Below are 16329 nucleotides of genomic sequence, written 5' to 3'. Positions count from 1 at the left end.
AAAACAAATACATTGCAATTACAACAAATTGCATTCTGGCTTAGCTTTAGCATTAGGCTTCTTTTCTAGCAGCAAGTGGATCATATTACTGTACCCTTCACTGCCACTTGAACATCACTTTCCCTTTTGTGACTTAAGCTAAATATAGACTCTGTATACATTTAAACCCTTGCCATTTGGGCTCAGCTGAAGAGACAACTGCATATGGGGTATTTGGCAATCTCATAATTCTTTCCTGCACATCAAGCCACAACGCGTCTCTGCCGATATTCTCCATGACAGTGCAGGATTCGCTTCTGAGATCTCAAGAATAAGATGAAATAGAATTGAGACTAATTTGGCACTTTCTTGACAAACTAAGCTTCAGAATTTTGCACTTTTACATTTTGCATTTAAAAATCTTCCACTACGGTTGTACATCCATGACTTACAGACATACATACATAATACACGATTCATAGTCACTGTTATAGCAACAGTTACCTGCTTTGTTATTGTTGAACCACATAGCATGCCTTCATATTAGCACTAAAGAGCAGCGATAAATCTTGATCTTCTGGGCAGACGATTCAGATACATGACAGCACACAAGACCACGTGTTGGAATAATATGTGAGGTGCCAATGTTGGCAATCTTATCCATCTAAGTGTTGAAGAAATATTTCATGTCATGTTTGAAATTTGGTAACCAAGCTGTTAATGATGACATCTAATGGATGTAATTGATAACTGATAATTATGTCCTTGCGTGCTTCAGTGTAACTAAACGATCTTGGGTGTATATAGAACTCTTGGTGCATACAGGATGCTTTTTCTTGCCCAGCAAGAGTTAATCATTGCTTTGATATTGCAAAGGTCAACTTTTCAACCATGGTAAACACTCAATCACATCTTTTTTACTCTCTTGATTTACATCTCAGTTTCAGCTAAAGAGTGCTGCTCTGGTAATCACATGCTTACACAACCTTCACATACACCATCATCTAAATCATCTTTGAAGTTTTCATACATTCTTTTTACTGTAAACAAAAAGATGGATCAAAAACCAGAGAAGTCAAATCTGCCAGTTGTGAAAATTTCTGTTGTAAAATAAGTTACAAAATTGAAATAAAAATATTTGCTTACAGTACTAAAATTCTAAACTGGATTTCTCAAACTTAAGAACCACATGTTAAGTCTATAAATATCTTTACAAATATACATGTTAATCAATAAAATAAACCTTTTGTATCACTTTAAATGATTAAATGTTTACATGATCAAGACAGTGTATTCTAGATTGCGATGCTTTGATTCTAAAACAATATTTTAGAAAATGTATTTTTTTTTCTTTTAAGTACATGGCTGTTGACAGCAATATTATACATATTTGGATTTATATATTTACAATAAAAAACTTTTTAGATACATATTAAACCCCCAAAGCTTTCACTTAATGACCTTGACTGAAACATTGAACTATGAAACATTGAAGTATGATCTCCCACGACTTGGGATTCTCTTTATGGTTTCCTTTGTTAATTCACTCATATTCATGTGATCATTCATTCTGTACATGAATGTTTCTGTCTGGTGTAAGAGTTGAGATGATCCAACTGCCGGTTCCACTTCTACAGAGGGTTCTTGTGGTAAAGAGCAAGGTGTCATCGGAAGAACTCATTTCGTCATTTTGTTTCTGGCTCTGCTGGTATGTTACAACTTTGTAAAAAGAACTGTTCCAATGCCCCTTGTCCTCTTCCAGTCCAGCGCCCTTCAGTCTGAGGAGCTTCCCTGTAGGCACGGAATGGTTTGACCCTACGTTCTGTCAATAACAAAAGACTGGCCAAGTACAAAAATATAGATTTGTTCATTTTGAAGGAAAATGTGATTCAAACGGAAAAAAAATAATCCATCCTTCAACGAAAAGAGCTGGAACATGAGGAAGACGCTGAAGCCGTCTGGTAGTATTGCATGCCATATTGTCCCCCCCATATCTTGAGCAGGTCGCAGGACGTCACTGAGAGCTGAGGAGTCACTCTGGGATGGGTGTGGGGGGGTTGATTCCCTCTGGGTCTATGTCCTGATCACCCCATTAGTCTGGTGCTGTTTGGGAAGACATGGCTCGTCAGGGAGGGGGTCGTGGGCGAACACAGAGTCGTCCCCTGACGAACAGGTGCTGTTGGAGTCCTGGCAGGTGGGGGAGTACTGCTCGAAGGGAACGGACAGGTCCAGATACTCCTGTTAAACAAAACACCATGGAGCCATTTTAACAGGTGAACGGGGGGGGGGGGGGGGGGGGTGGAGGATAGGTGGGTAGGGAGCTGGCTGCCACTTACGTCTGTGGAGGTCATAGACAGGACCCTGTCATGGTCCTCCACCAGCTGTCGGAAGGTGGGTCTCTGGGAGGGAACGGCGTGCCAACACTCCCTCATGATCATGTACCTGCAGCGGCAGAGGGGGCGGAGCATTCACCATGACTGCTCACTGTTACTCAAACCTAAATCAAATATGTGGGGATATCCGGTGCGGATTGGACGTACAGCTCATGAGTACAGTTGGCGGGCTTGTCCATGCGATGCCCCTCCTTCAGCAGCTTGAAGAGCTCCTCCACGGGGATGCCGGGGTAGGGGGAGCCCCCCAGGGTGAAGATCTCCCACAGCAGCACGCCGTAGGACCACCTGGCCACACCAGAGAATGGGGGGGGGGGGGGGGAGTCAGGTGTCAAACGGTTCTTTACTCGATGCAGACATGGTAGGTCAGCTGCCGTCTTACGGCAACACAACAAGACAACGCTTCAGACACTGTACTATACAACAACATGTACTATACAACAACAACAACAACAACATGTGGTTTTCCTGTCTCCCCAGTAGCACATTTTCAAGTGGGTGTTTGTGATTCCTGCTCAGCAGCTAAAGTGAGTGTATATAATCAGAAAAGGGGCCAGTCTATTAAGCCGGCCTTCTATTGTTTGGCTGTCCACAATCCAGCCCCTCCTCCCTCCTCCACCGCTCAGCGGGACTAATCTAATTATCCATACCCCGCTCCAGAGGCCGAAAACAGGAGCTACACACACACACACACACACACACACACACACACACACACACACACACACACACATATATACACACACACACACACACACACACACACACACACACACACACACACACTCAGTAGATGCTCATTATCACTGTGAGGTGGAGATAAATACAGCATGTCCGTGAGTCACAACCCCCTCCTCCCAAATATGAACACCACTAGAATCACCAGAAACACTCCAGCCACAGAGCCAAATACACATCATACAGTACGGGATTTATATTCAAAAGCTGTCCCAAAATAATCAATATTCACAGCCAGCGAACCACTTAGACTGATGCAGCAATGAGGACAACCCTAACCCTAACTTTTAAAATGTTTTTTGCAATGATGGCTTACAAAGTTATTTTAGAGTAGAAAGTTAAGGATATCTTGGCATAATTTATTGGTTAGATTTACATCATGGAGAATCTCTTTATTCACACTAGTGCGCTGGAAAAAAAACATGGAAAAAATCCTCGTCCAAACGAATTCTGCTAGTTGCCCGAGTTCTGTCTGGTACTACTGTTTCATAACACTACAGTGGGAGATGCTTGACATTTTCTGACTGTCCAAAAATAATGTGTGCGCACTAACGCGGTCAAATGATCTCTGCAGACAATGTTCTCACCCCCCCCCCTCCCATGGGCGTGAGTGTAAACTGGCCAGAGTGTGACTGACTACTGTATAAAAAGGCTAATACTGTAATCCGGACCTGCTGAAATAACAGCAGGCCGATTCTCTGCCCGGCCCTCTCCCAGCCTACTGTAATCACAGGGAGAGGGAGCCAGTGTTGACAGGGCCTGTGTTTGACTTGGACGGGTCCGCTGGGGACAGCGAGTCTGGCCCCGGGAAGGGGGCGAGGGCGGAGCCGCCCTGATGACCCCAGGCCCGACCCGCCGGGTACAGGCTGACTTTGTGACCCCCTCGGCCCTCGCACCCCTCTCCTCCTCCTCCTCCTCCTCCTCCTTGATCACCAGTCAACACGGGAGAGATTAAGAGAGACCTAGCAGCCGTGAGGAGCCCCGCTTTGGGGTCACCGCTTTGCCCAGCCTTTGAAATTATCCTGAAAATGGCCCCGGGGGAGGCAGATAGGGAATTACAATGATGTGTGGATTTATACTGATAAAACAAAGTTAAGAGGCAGCGGCGGTGTGCCATGTCTCCCTCTCTCTGGAGGAAGATTAAAGCAACAAGCACTCGCTGGAATGTGGCGCTGGCTGCCGTACAAGGGGCCTGGGACGAGCGGGCGGCGAAGATGCCAGGGGTGGGAAACGCCGGTGGAACGCCGTGAATCCATATTCACACGCGGGACATTGAGTCTGAGGCTAACGCCGTGCTACGTGGCGGACGCGTTTGGACGCCCCGGACCCCGCCTCCGGCGCGTTTGCTCTCTCCACATGAGTGAAGGAGTGGCATGCAAGGCGGGCCGGGTTGCGCAAACTCACACGTCGCTCTGGTGCGTGTAGACCCGGTCAAACAGGGCCTCCGGAGCCATCCATTTCACGGGCAGACGACCCTGCAACAACAGAGGAACAACAGAAGCGCAGTGTCAGCAGGACCGTTCTGCAACCCCCCCCACTGCCCACCCTGGGATGTTTTCGTGGCCGGCCCATCACTGCGTCCACATCGAGGAGAAGCGTCTCCACTGTACTGTACCCGCTGTCCTGCCCGCTGTCCTACCCGCTGTCCTACCCGCTGTCCTACCCTCTGTCCTGCCCGCTGTCCTACCCTCTGTCCTGCCCGCTGTCCTACCCGCTGTCCTGTCCGCTGTCCTGCCCGCTGTCCTGCCCGCTGTCCTGCCCGCTGTCCTACCCTCTGTCCTGCCCGCTGTCCTGCCCGCTGTCCTGCCCGCTGTCCTGCCCGCTGTCCTACCCGCTGTCCTACCCGCTGTTCTACCCGCTGTCCTGCCCGCTGTCCTGCCCGCTGTCCTGCCCGCTGTCCTACCCGCTGTCCTACCCGCTGTCCTGCCCGCTGTCCTGCCCGCTGTCCTGCCCGCTGTCCTGCCCGCTGTCCTACCCTCTGTCCTACCCGCTGTCCTACCCTCTGTCCTGCCCGCTGTCCTACCCGCTGTCCTACCCTCTGTCCTGCCCGCTGTCCTGCCCGCTGTCCTACCCGCTGTCCTGCCCGCTGTCCTACCCGCTGTCCTACCCGCTGTCCTGCCCGCTGTCCTACCCGCTGTCATGCCCGCTGTCCTGCCCGCTGTCCTACCCGCTGTCCTGCCCGCTGTCCTGCCCGCTGTCCTACCCGCTGTCCTACCCGCTGTCCTGCCCGCTGTCCTACCCGCTGTCATGCCCGCTGTCCTGCCCGCTGTCCTACCCGCTGTCCTACCCTCTGTCCTGCCCGCTGTCCTACCCGCTGTCCTACCCTCTGTCCTACCCGCTGTCCTACCCTCTGTCCTACCCTCTGTCCTGCCCGCTCTAGACCAACACCTCAGCCCTGAGTGTGAGAATGTGTCCATGAGGTCGTCTATGGATATGATTTGCAGCGTGGCAGAACACTGAGGTGCACGTCGTGTCCCACTCACGTTTGTCGTCTTTTTATAGTAGTCTATGTTGTGCACGTCTCTGGCCAGGCCGAAATCGGCGATCTTCATGACGTTGTCCTCGGTCACGAGGACGTTCCTGGCTGCCAGGTCTCTGTGGATACACTAAGGGAGATGGGACACACGTCCATCAAACATGCGTCACCACACACACAGACCACAACAGCACACACAGACCATAACAGTTAACACTGTGCTGCTTTCAATTTCCTACCGCCCTATTGGGTTTCCTGTTATCCATGTGAAGCCTATAAAAATGGCCGCTTGGCCCCCAGCCCGCTTCGCTGAAACCCCCGTCCCGGGCTCAGGGCGCTGCCCACCTTCTGTGAGGCCAGGTACTCCATGCCTCGGGCCACCTGGTAGGCACAGGACACCAGGTCTTTGAAGGTGAGCTGCTCGTCAGGGATCTTACAGGTGTCGAAGGAGTAGTCCATGCCCGGGGGCCGGCGGGCCCTCAGGTACTCCCGCAAGTTGCCTTTGGAGGCGTACTCCACCAGCACGTACAGGGGCCCTGCGAGGTACGACACCATCAACCACACAACCTCAGGTCCATGTTGTATCTCACCACTCTCAGACAATTGGAAATAAATGATCATTTATACAGATACTCTTTAATATTAATCAAGTAACATTCGCATTCCTTAGGTTTTGGATAAAACACGATGATGAGCTTCATATGTGGTAGCTTATCAGTGGATGTACTGTTGACCTATATGTGAACTCACCCTCCTGTGTGCACGCTCCCAGTAGGTTGATAATGTTTTTGTGTTTTCCAATCATCTTCATCATTTCCATCTCAGACACCAGGTCTGACAAGTCTTTGTCGGTGGCATCGTCTGAGGTGTAGAGAAAGAGAGAGAGAGAGAAAGAGAGAGAGTGAGAGAGACAGAGGGAGAGAGAGAGAGACAGAGGGAGAGAGAAAATGAGAGATAGAGACAGAGATAGAGAAAGAGAGCGCGAGAGAGAGACAGAGTGAGAAAGAGAGAGAGAAACATGAGAAAAAGTGCTGACAGTGGCCTTGGCATTCAAGCACCCTTATGATGAGTACAAAAACATCATTATTGGCAGCCATGTTCTTCTCGGCAGACATATGTCCAAGGCCAAGCGTCGGAGGTATTCAGACAAACCTTTCAGCATTTTCACAGCAACAGTGAGCGGTTTGTTGGGTTTCTCTTTGTCGATCCCAATGGCCTCCGCCATGACCACCTGACCGAAGCAACCCTCTCCCAGTGGTTTCCCCAGGGTCAGTCTGAAACACAGGACAATGCCACGTAAGGGACAGAACACACCCATACTGGATATGCTTCTATACAGTAACGCCATTCATTCAAGTACTTCTTCGTTCTTTCTGATGTGATTATCCGATGATTGTAAATGATTGCAGATTTGTTGGTAAGACTCGTCCTGTCTCACCTCGTTCGAGAGAACTCCCATTTGGGGTCGGAAGGAAGTTCCAGTTCTGAGACGTTGGCCAGCATTGGCCCGTCGCTGGATGACAGGCGGGCGATCCTGACCAATGGGGTGTTGGAATTCATGGAGGAGTTGGACTCCAAGGACACCTGCTTGGGTGCAAAAGACAGACTGTTATAGTCTCTGAATAGGCCAGGGTGATAGAGTAGAAAGAGAACTCGCAGAGAAAGAGAGGGAGACAGAGAGAGAGAAAGAGAGAGAGAGAGAGACAACAGACAGGATGCTATTAATAAAGAATATACTGTCTAGTTCTTTTCACAGCCATAAAAATCCCATGAAAAACTGACTGATGTTTCTCACAACACCGGTCGATTTTCTTTTCTAGTGAGCCGGTCCATAGCTGGGAGCAGGCGGTCGGACCCGCTAACAAAGACAAATGGAGAAGGAGACAGGTGGTGGGGCTAGTGTGTGGTAGGTTGAGAAGATGTGTCTATCGATCAGCGAGGTCCATTTCCACAACTGTAGCTCCCGCCAGGCCCCTGGGCTCCACATCTCCGCCCCCATTTGTCAGTCTGCCCGAGGCTGATGGGCCAGCCGGGCTTGATGAATGTTATTGTCAACGTGTCTCCCACCTCCATCCCTCCAGGATGCTCTGGAAACAAACATGTCCGCTTACCTGATAGCCACCCCCACCACACCCTACCCCCCCACCCCCCAGCTTCTCAACTGCTGGGAAAGAAAATCCCTGGCCACGATTTCAAAGGGCTGAAAGTATGATGATATGACATACCACGCCATCAGCTTTTATGCTAGACTGAGTCAGAGGCATGAGAACCTACAAAAGGCACGATGAGATTAGCATAACAAACGTGTACCTCGATGTAAAAAAGGTAGGACATGTTAACTCTGGACTAACATCAAGGACGAGGGGCAAAAACATTCATTCTGACAGAAGAACAAAAGCAGAGAGGGAAGAGGCTCGATGCCACGCCGTGCGTCATACGAGCGTGCAGCTTGGAGCGGGTCGGCGTGACAAACGCGGCGCTCTCCGAGCCCCGGGCCCATCTCCGTCGACGTGCAGCTGCTCCACTTCACATTTCGCCCCAAACAGTTGACGGGCGAGTGTGTTACGCAGAGAGTGAAATCCAACACTAACACTGACAGTCACAGCAGGGCATAAATATCCCCCCCTGAATCTGCTCCAAGATAAATGTGAACACATGTCACCGTGCCTTCCAGCCCTGGCTACACCGAGATCCACTTGGACACAACTGACTAACACAGGCCCCAATGAACAAGTTGTACTGAAGCCACTGAAATAATAATTATTACATTGATCTAGAATGTTTGGTAGCATATGGACAGGAGAAGAGTGAGAAAAAGGTCGAGTTTTCAACGAATCTTGTATCTACTTTCTGTTACCTGTCTTTTGAGGGGGAACTTGGAGAGTTTTTGAACAGGCGGGGTGGGCAGGGTCTTCTGGGTAGTCATCCTCATACGGCAGAGGATGACGATGACCACGGCGAGGATGAAGAGCACGCAGCCCGTCACGTAGATCAGGATGTCTGCGTAGTCGTCCTCCTTGTCGGCGCCTTCCATGTCTACCGGGGTGCGCAGGGAGAGAGGAGCAAACGTCAGTCCATCCTCACAGCCAACAGAGGTGGCCCACGAATAGACACACCGCTTACCAAGTTTGGCAAAGTTTGAATCATGTTTTTTAATTCGCTTTGAAAGGTGATATAGATAACGTTTTTATGCAGATTAATCATAAAAGAAAAAATACTCTTAATGAGGCTTATGAGCCAATAGCATTCTGATTCCTGATTGCTCCTGATACCCCGTTGTTACACGGGGTTACCCCGTCTAACCTAACGTCGTGATACTACTGGGTCACAAGCCTGGTTAGAGGTGGGAACCAAGTCTCAGACGTGTCAGAAAGCACAAAGATAAACACATAATTAATTTAGGACCTGTCAATAAAATAAAATAAATCATAACCAATATTTTTTTGGGGGGAAAAGCAACACTTTTATTCTGCACCTTTCTAAAAGCTCTGTGGATGTTTTTTGTTATTGTTGATTTGTCTACATAAAAATGTTATCTATATCATCTTTAATCAGTTAAAAAGCTGGATTTGTTCATTGAAACCATGACAAACAGTTTACAACAGTGATCAGAAACCTCAAATTTGAGTTCCAACCACAATATACTGCATGTGTTTTGACAAATCTTCAGTAATGTAATTAACTACAGTATTTCCACATTCCCCTACCAAAGAGGCGCTATACCTCTCTCTCCGGAGTGGTGATTACTGTGTTGAACTCCTCACACACACACCTTAAACTGCTCTGTAGCCTGAAGGTACCACAGATTAACTCTGATTAAAAATACAACTTTCTTGTGAGGCCTGATTACATACCTCCCCTTACAAATGAAGGGCACTAATGAGGTAACAAACTGTTGTAATTCACAGTAATTCAGAATTATGTAATCACATGAAGCCAGTAATTTTCACACCAGTACGGCTGAAGATTTATGCATGGTTTCAACACATTCCTAATTAAAGAAACGGTGCAACATGTTTGATTGACAGTCAAATGCAATTGAACGGCTAGTACCTAGAGGAGAGCAGAGAACCAGCAGACAGACAGACAGACCCAGGAAGAGAGAGAACATATACCTGTAAGCACCGTCAGCCAAGCAGAGTGGTGCGTAAACCCAATAGAGTTCCCCGCTAGACAAGTGTATTCTCCCGCATCCTCCAGAGACACATTGGTCAGGAAGAGAATCTCTAGCTCCTTATCAGTGGTGTTAATACCAGCCGTCTGCAAAGGGAGAGAGGGAGAGAGAAAAGAGGGAGAGAGAGAGAGAGAGAGAGAGAGAAAAGACAGAGAGAGATTTCATAAAGCCAAAGATCCAAGAGGAAATCCCAACACCAAACGTCCCACAGGAGAAGCCCCAGCCAGGAAGTCACCAGACGAGGGAGGAGAGAGGAGGAGGCGGGGTGAAGGACCCTCCGCGCAGCGCCCCCCCCCGCCCCCCCTCCACCCTCGTCACCGAGACGACGATAACCACCACCTGAAAACCTGACACACCCAAGCAAAGAGGTCCCTTCACCAGAGCCAGGCCGCCACCAAGGCCACCCAAGCGAGGACTGGGGGCGGGGTTGAGGGGTTTGAGGTTGGGGACGGGGTAGTCTCAACGCCAGACCCGTGAGAGTTCTTACGCTGACACGCTAGGCGAACTACGTTACTGCTGCAGATCTCTCATGCTGCAGATCTCACACTTCATGTTACATTTTTATTTTTTTAATGGCCAGGGGTTGGAAATCCCGGGAGCGCCGATTCATAACGGCTTTCTGGGGCGTGGCCCGTTCTCCGGAGCGCTCTGCAGCCTGTCACTCTTTGGGCTCAGAGACAGGGGGTCTGGAGAGGGAGACACTCGGGACGGGGGACGGGGGGGGAGGGAGGACAGCCCCGACACGTTCCACCGCAAATGTGTTCAGAGGAAGGGCGTCATTGCTGTGGCATTCTGCAGCGTATGACTGGCGGTTGAGGGAGGGGAGGGGCGGGGAGGGAGGGAGGGGCACGCCAGCAGCGTCGCTGCCTCCTTCTCGCAGCTCGGTAATGAACAGTGACATCCAGCCACAGTCATCAATCAGGGGGTTCAGCTGCACGCTTTCATATAAAGAAACATTAATAAGGCTGAAGAATGTGCTCTCGGGGAAATCAATACTCCTGTGTGTGTGTTTGTTTGTTTGCGTGTGCACGCGTGCGCTCAGCGGGGGAGATGGCAGCCTTTTTGAAGTCCCAGCCGTAATTAGAGGCGTGATATTGTGTTTTCTATTGATCTGGTGGGGGAGGACAAAAGGGAGACAGACTGGGGAGGTAATGGATGAGGCATGTTAAGTAACTCGGTGTGGCCCCGGCTTTCAGCCCTAACTCAGCCAAGAAGACAGGAGCCCTGGTCCCCGCCAGACCCAGCCCCAGACCCAGGGGACACACAGAGGAGGACAGGACAGGAGGACAGCCCAGGGGGGGTGGGACAGATAGGAGAGGAGGTTGGACTTTTGGTAGGTAGCGTGGGATTTACCTGGTTGGTGGATTTTAAGCCAGAAGGCATTTTCTGACTGTCCTACAAAATTAGACGCTCGACACCAGTATTTCCCGGCGTCTTTCTTTGTCACATTGTACAGAGTCAACTTATCATGGGCTTCGGTTCGCTTACTGACAAGGTTCTGCAAAAAGGATATTAAAAAAGGACAGTGACGCTCGCTATTTGCTTGTAGAAGGCATAAAGAAATCACAGTAAACACACACACGCACACACACACACACAAACACACACACACACACACACACACACACACACACACACATACACACACACACACACACAGAGCATACGCAAACACTAAACAAATTATACATGAGAGTGATACAGATGAAAAAAACTGTTGATAAATAATTAAGCATGTGGAACACAGAAAAAACATAGCATGTTTTTATGGCTGGTTAATTAAAACCTTGGGCTTGACTCTCAACAAGTCATGGACCAGACACACTGAATGCTTTCTACTTAGCTAATCACGTAGAGTTAATTATTTCCATTCATCAAAATGTTATTCATACATTTCTTGAAAACATCCCCACCAAACTTTTTTTTTCCACCGGCCCCTCGACCCACCCCTCCCCCTCTGCTTAGCTTCTATGCCACACATGAGATGTCGCAGGATGTCAGAATGAACTGTGGTGGGGCCATGAAAAAAAAATCTCAGAGCACACAGATCCCAGATCCCAGTAAATACTGTTTCAATTATGTGGGAGTCGAAAATAGAGTGTGGAGCCGCGGTCTGGGCACCCGACGCTCTCTCTCTTTCTCTCTCTCTCTCTCTCTCTCTCTTCTCTCTCTCTCTGCTGACTCTGCCCTTCCCCGCGTTCCTCCATCCCGCTCAGTTTTTCCATGGCTTTTTCGGGTGCCTCTTCCCTCCACCCCCCCCCCCCCCTCCACTCTCTCTCTCTCTCTCTCTCTCTTCTGCCTCCTCCATCAAACCGCGCGACGCAGCACATCTGAGGGGAATGAGAGCGAGCGAGGCGGTTAACAGGCCCGTCTCTCTCTCCCTGCGTGCCGCCACCACGGCAGTTAACTTAGTCCAAACCAGATGTTTACTTTTATTCCCTCGCCTTAGAGAAAAAAAAGAGAGAGAGAGAGAGACCAAAATGAAAAAGCGAGACCATTCTTTATGTCGATGGGAGTCTTCCTCGGTGCTGAAATAAAAGGGTGGTTTTGAAGCGCGGGTGGGTAGGGTGTTGTCCCGACGGTGGAATGTTTTCTAGACTGCTTCGTTCTAAGCTGCCTGGCAGGCTACGGAGAACCTCATCTGTGGTCTCTGTCCTCATTCACAGAAAACAATCGACAAAAACATCCAAGGCCAGTGCTGAAATGGTATTCATGATATCGACGACTTTCAAATACATAATACCTAATATACGTTAGAAGAAAAATCTGAGCGTATGTTCCGACGGGTCCTATTGGCCCGGTGGACGACGCAGCCACACCCACCTTGAGGACGTTGACGTATGGCACTCCGTCGGGGCCGAACCGGCTGCCGTTGACCTCGATGTGCTTCAGCCACTGGATGTGCGGCTGGGCGTCGCTGTACACCTTACAGTGGAACTCCACGTCGCTGCCCAGCACCACCGTCTGATTGGCTGGCAGGCCTGCCTGGAGGATGGGCCTGTGAGGGGCGCGCTCTGATTGGGGGTCAGGGAGGAAGGTGGGAAAAATACTTTATTGAAGAGGGGAGAATTCTCAGTTGTGGAACAGCCTTTTTTTCTCTCTCTCTCTCTCTCTCTCTCTCTCTCTCTCTCTATCCTCCACGTCTCCCTCCGTGATCCAGTCTTCCCAGAATGCAGCGGGCTCCTTACCCAGGACGTCCAGCTGGTAGGTGTAGGTGATGCTGCCGTACTTGTTCTTCACCACGCAGGTGTAGTTGCCCGTGTCTGAGGGGACTGCGCTCTCCATCACTAGACTCCACTGCTGGTGCCGCAGCTGGAGAGGGGGGGGGGAGGGACAGGTTAGAACAGGTGTGCTTCACACAGTCTACACAGGCCAAGAGAGAAAGAGAGAGAGAGAGAGAGAGAGAGAGAGAGAGAGAGAGAGAGAGAGAGAGAGAGAGTGTGATGGAGGGTGAGAGAAGGTTGGCAGGTGTGTGGTTACAGTTTCAGCCTGAGGGGAGCCGGGAGGAGAGAGCACCTGGCGTGGGCGGGGTCACCTGGTGTGGGCGGGGTCACCTGCGCTAGAGCGGGCGGTTCCCTGGCCACTGGCACACATCGCAGCGGGGGAGCTAGGACAGTTAGCGCCACGTGAGGGAGCAGAGAGGATCTGACCGCTGAGCGGAGGCGTGTCGCTCCCCGTCTTGCCGCCGTAGAGAAGGAGGCGGGACACTGTCGCCGCCGGGACCTGAGCTCTGCGGTGGAGGTCAGGATTACGGAGGGGAGTGAGTGATGTCATCACGCCCCTTCAGGACGGAACACTTCACATCACCTGCGTTGGAAAATGTGCAGACTAAGAGCACTTGATGTTTTTACAATCGTTTAACCCCTACGCAGAGTAAACGGACAGTCATTCATATAATGTATGTTGCCGTGGAGAACGAAGAACGCGCACTTTCTCTCTCTCTCTCTCTCTCTCCTTCTGTCTCGCTCTCTTTTACTCTCTTTCTTGGAGGCCCAAGTGGAAAATAATGTAGCAGTGTAAATATTATGTCTCTGTGTTTTTTTGCAGTTGCATGGTAACATAGACCAGGCTCAGCACATGCCCCGGAACGCTGGCAAATGGTTTTTGTACCCGTCTCCGCCCCGTCTCCACCCCCCCTACTCAAGCCCCCCGCATACAGAGTCAAACTGGAGTCAATGGCTGCTCTCATAAGTTAGATGAGTGACGCCTTGTGCTGTGGTAACGCTGGCGTCTGTCTGTGTGTGTGTGTGTGTGTGTGTGTGTGTGTGTATGTGAAGCGAAAGTAGCAAGGGAAGAGAAAATTCTGACCCTTTGTACGAGCACACGGGCATCGCTTCGCCATATAGCTGAAAGGTACTGATTGGTGACATGCTTTTTAAATTCCCTGGATCTCCTCAGCCTGGTCCGTTTAAGAGGCTCTGACTCGCTGCCTAACCCCAGCTGAACCTCCCTGTGGAATCAACAGCCTTAGTCCCACAACGTGATAATCCCATCTCCTCCAATCATGCCAGATTCCAAACAGAATTAAATTATTAAGGAGCTTACTTTACAGTCAAAGGGAGGCTTTAAGGTTTGAAAGGTTTGGCTGTGGAGAAGGCTCTGCTTGGCCTGGGACTGGCCGGCCACAAACGCAGGAAGCTCTGCTGCCTTTTAAAGAGCTGCTCCCTCGGCCTCCAGCTCACACAAAATGGCCTTGTCACAACCAACGGGGCCAGTTACCAGGATTTATGACCGTGTCAGAGCCAGGCATCTACGCTACCGTCTAATTTGACCCATAGAGAGAGGAAACAGGCATAAGTGACCCTGTGGGCTGCCTGTTCAATCTGCCGCTCTCCAGGTTTGTTGTTCTATAGCCTGAGTTTAGCTTTGAGGGTCGTTTAATTCACCAGAGAGGAGGCCACTCTTCTACTGGAAGTACAGCACAGACGACACAGAAAGACCATGGAGTGAAATACATAAATGTTGAAGCAAATCATAAATCACAATGACTGTGGGGTTAAACTATGGAGGATATGATCAATAAATCAAGCAATCAAAAATGTGAATTTGCAAAAACCCACCTAAGACACTCCACAGATTTTGAAGATGGAAAACTATGTAGCCCACTTGAGACCCACAACCAAAACTGTGTTGAAATCCGCACGGAACTTGTAAGGATTTCAAGTGTTTAAACAGTAAGAGCCTGAACCCACTCTAAGAGCTTGACTTGCGAAAACTGTCAAAATACAGATTGAAAAATCAACTGGCAACTCCACTGAGGGTAAGGAACAAACAATAATTACTTTGTCAACTTTTGTCTAGGTTGTGCTGCCACAGTTTAGCATTTGCACAATGGGGTCTCTTCCGTCGTATGTGGTGACAGACAACAGCATCAGCTTTAGCTGTCAAAGCCTGAAGGCCTCAATAGCCTGGAGACACGCCCATCTCTCTCCACCTCCGTCTGACGGCTCAATAGAGAGGTGACCCTTGACCCCAGAGCCCGGCCGTCCAATCAGGAGGAGGCTGTGTGTTCCGCTGGTGTCTGGAATGTGGTGCAGCATCCTGAGAGTCTTGACGTACGCACGCGAACGCGTGATGACAATGTCGTCTAAATAAGACTGCCAGAGGATTTCAGAAGACTGATTAGGAATTCACTGCCAGATGCAGATGACATTTCAACTGATACAGACTCTCCAACATCTACTCTGTTTCTAAATCCTTTCTGATGCCTACTTCTCGGGGAGATTTGAATTCACTCACGTCAAGCTGAAAAATGGCTCCCTGGGAATTAAAAAGGAAAGCACCGTGCATCTTCACTTAAGATTATTCTCAGCCCATCGAGTCCGTTCACTCAGGGTATCTGCGAGCCAGATAATGTATTCAGACGGCAGGCATCAGCACATCGAGGCTCATCCGTGGATCCGGAGCTCATCCGTGGGTCCGGAGCTCATCCGTGGGTCCGGAGCTCATCCGTGGGTCCGGAGCTCATCCGTGGGTCCGGAGGCGCCTCGCTGAACGGCGCCGAGCGGGGGCGGGGCTTCAGAGAGGTTTACAGGCCGAAGCAGCAGCAGCACACACCTGGCGACGCACGGCGGCCCGCCGACGCCGGGCCCTCGCCGCGCCTCCACCGCGCGTGTGGAAGGAGCGTCAAATAATTGTGTCGCATGCTGCGTCGGCGAGACCGCGGTGACATTCAGCCAGAATTGTCACGGCTGTCGAATCGAATGATCTCGTCATTGGGCGCGGGGGCGGTATTGAGGTGAATGTGGGGGGGGGGGGAGGGGGGGGGACGGAGACTATGGATGGTCCTATTGTCAGGCTGTCAGGACCCAGAGGACCCCCCCCCCAGACGGATGGACTCCTCCCGGGCAGATGTGCGGTGAAGGTGACAGGGTGGGTCGGCCGGCCGACACCCCCGGCCTCTGCGCAGCGACAGTGGCCTCGGCTCTGCCCCCTGGGGTGTAGGGGGGGGGGGGGGGGGATGAAAGGTTGGTGTCAGAGGCCAGGGCCAGCCCCCCCTTCAGCCTGCCTGTCACCAGGACACCACACAGAGCCACCCAGGGCCCTGTGGGGGGGGTGGCAGGGTCAACTCC

At 50.5% G+C, this 16329-nt stretch overlaps 1 protein-coding gene across 1 annotated transcript in view; it reads right to left on the bottom strand.

Moving 5' to 3' along the window:
* Positions 1 to 2052: 2052 nt before the first annotated feature.
* fgfr3 (fibroblast growth factor receptor 3) overlaps positions 2053 to 16329 on the bottom strand; it is a gene marked incomplete at both ends in the record, with an annotated part of 15122 nt that continues 845 nt past the window's right edge. The window contains 13 exons of the mRNA XM_084439157.1: positions 2053 to 2217; positions 2316 to 2421; positions 2520 to 2657; positions 4512 to 4582; positions 5591 to 5713; positions 5929 to 6119; positions 6334 to 6444; positions 6736 to 6857; positions 7022 to 7167; positions 8441 to 8619; positions 9699 to 9843; positions 12581 to 12771; positions 12946 to 13069. Coding sequence (XP_084295283.1) covers positions 2053 to 2217; positions 2316 to 2421; positions 2520 to 2657; positions 4512 to 4582; positions 5591 to 5713; positions 5929 to 6119; positions 6334 to 6444; positions 6736 to 6857; positions 7022 to 7167; positions 8441 to 8619; positions 9699 to 9843; positions 12581 to 12771; positions 12946 to 13069 — 1812 coding nt within the window. The remainder of the gene's footprint in view (positions 2218 to 2315; positions 2422 to 2519; positions 2658 to 4511; positions 4583 to 5590; positions 5714 to 5928; positions 6120 to 6333; positions 6445 to 6735; positions 6858 to 7021; positions 7168 to 8440; positions 8620 to 9698; positions 9844 to 12580; positions 12772 to 12945; positions 13070 to 16329) is intronic.

Source organism: Borostomias antarcticus (assembly GCF_949987555.1).
Source record: "Borostomias antarcticus genome assembly, chromosome: 5".
NCBI classification, from domain to species: Eukaryota; Metazoa; Chordata; class Actinopteri; order Stomiiformes; family Stomiidae; genus Borostomias; species Borostomias antarcticus.
Note: the sequence above shows the minus strand (reverse complement) of the source record. Positions and strands in the feature narration are given on the sequence as shown.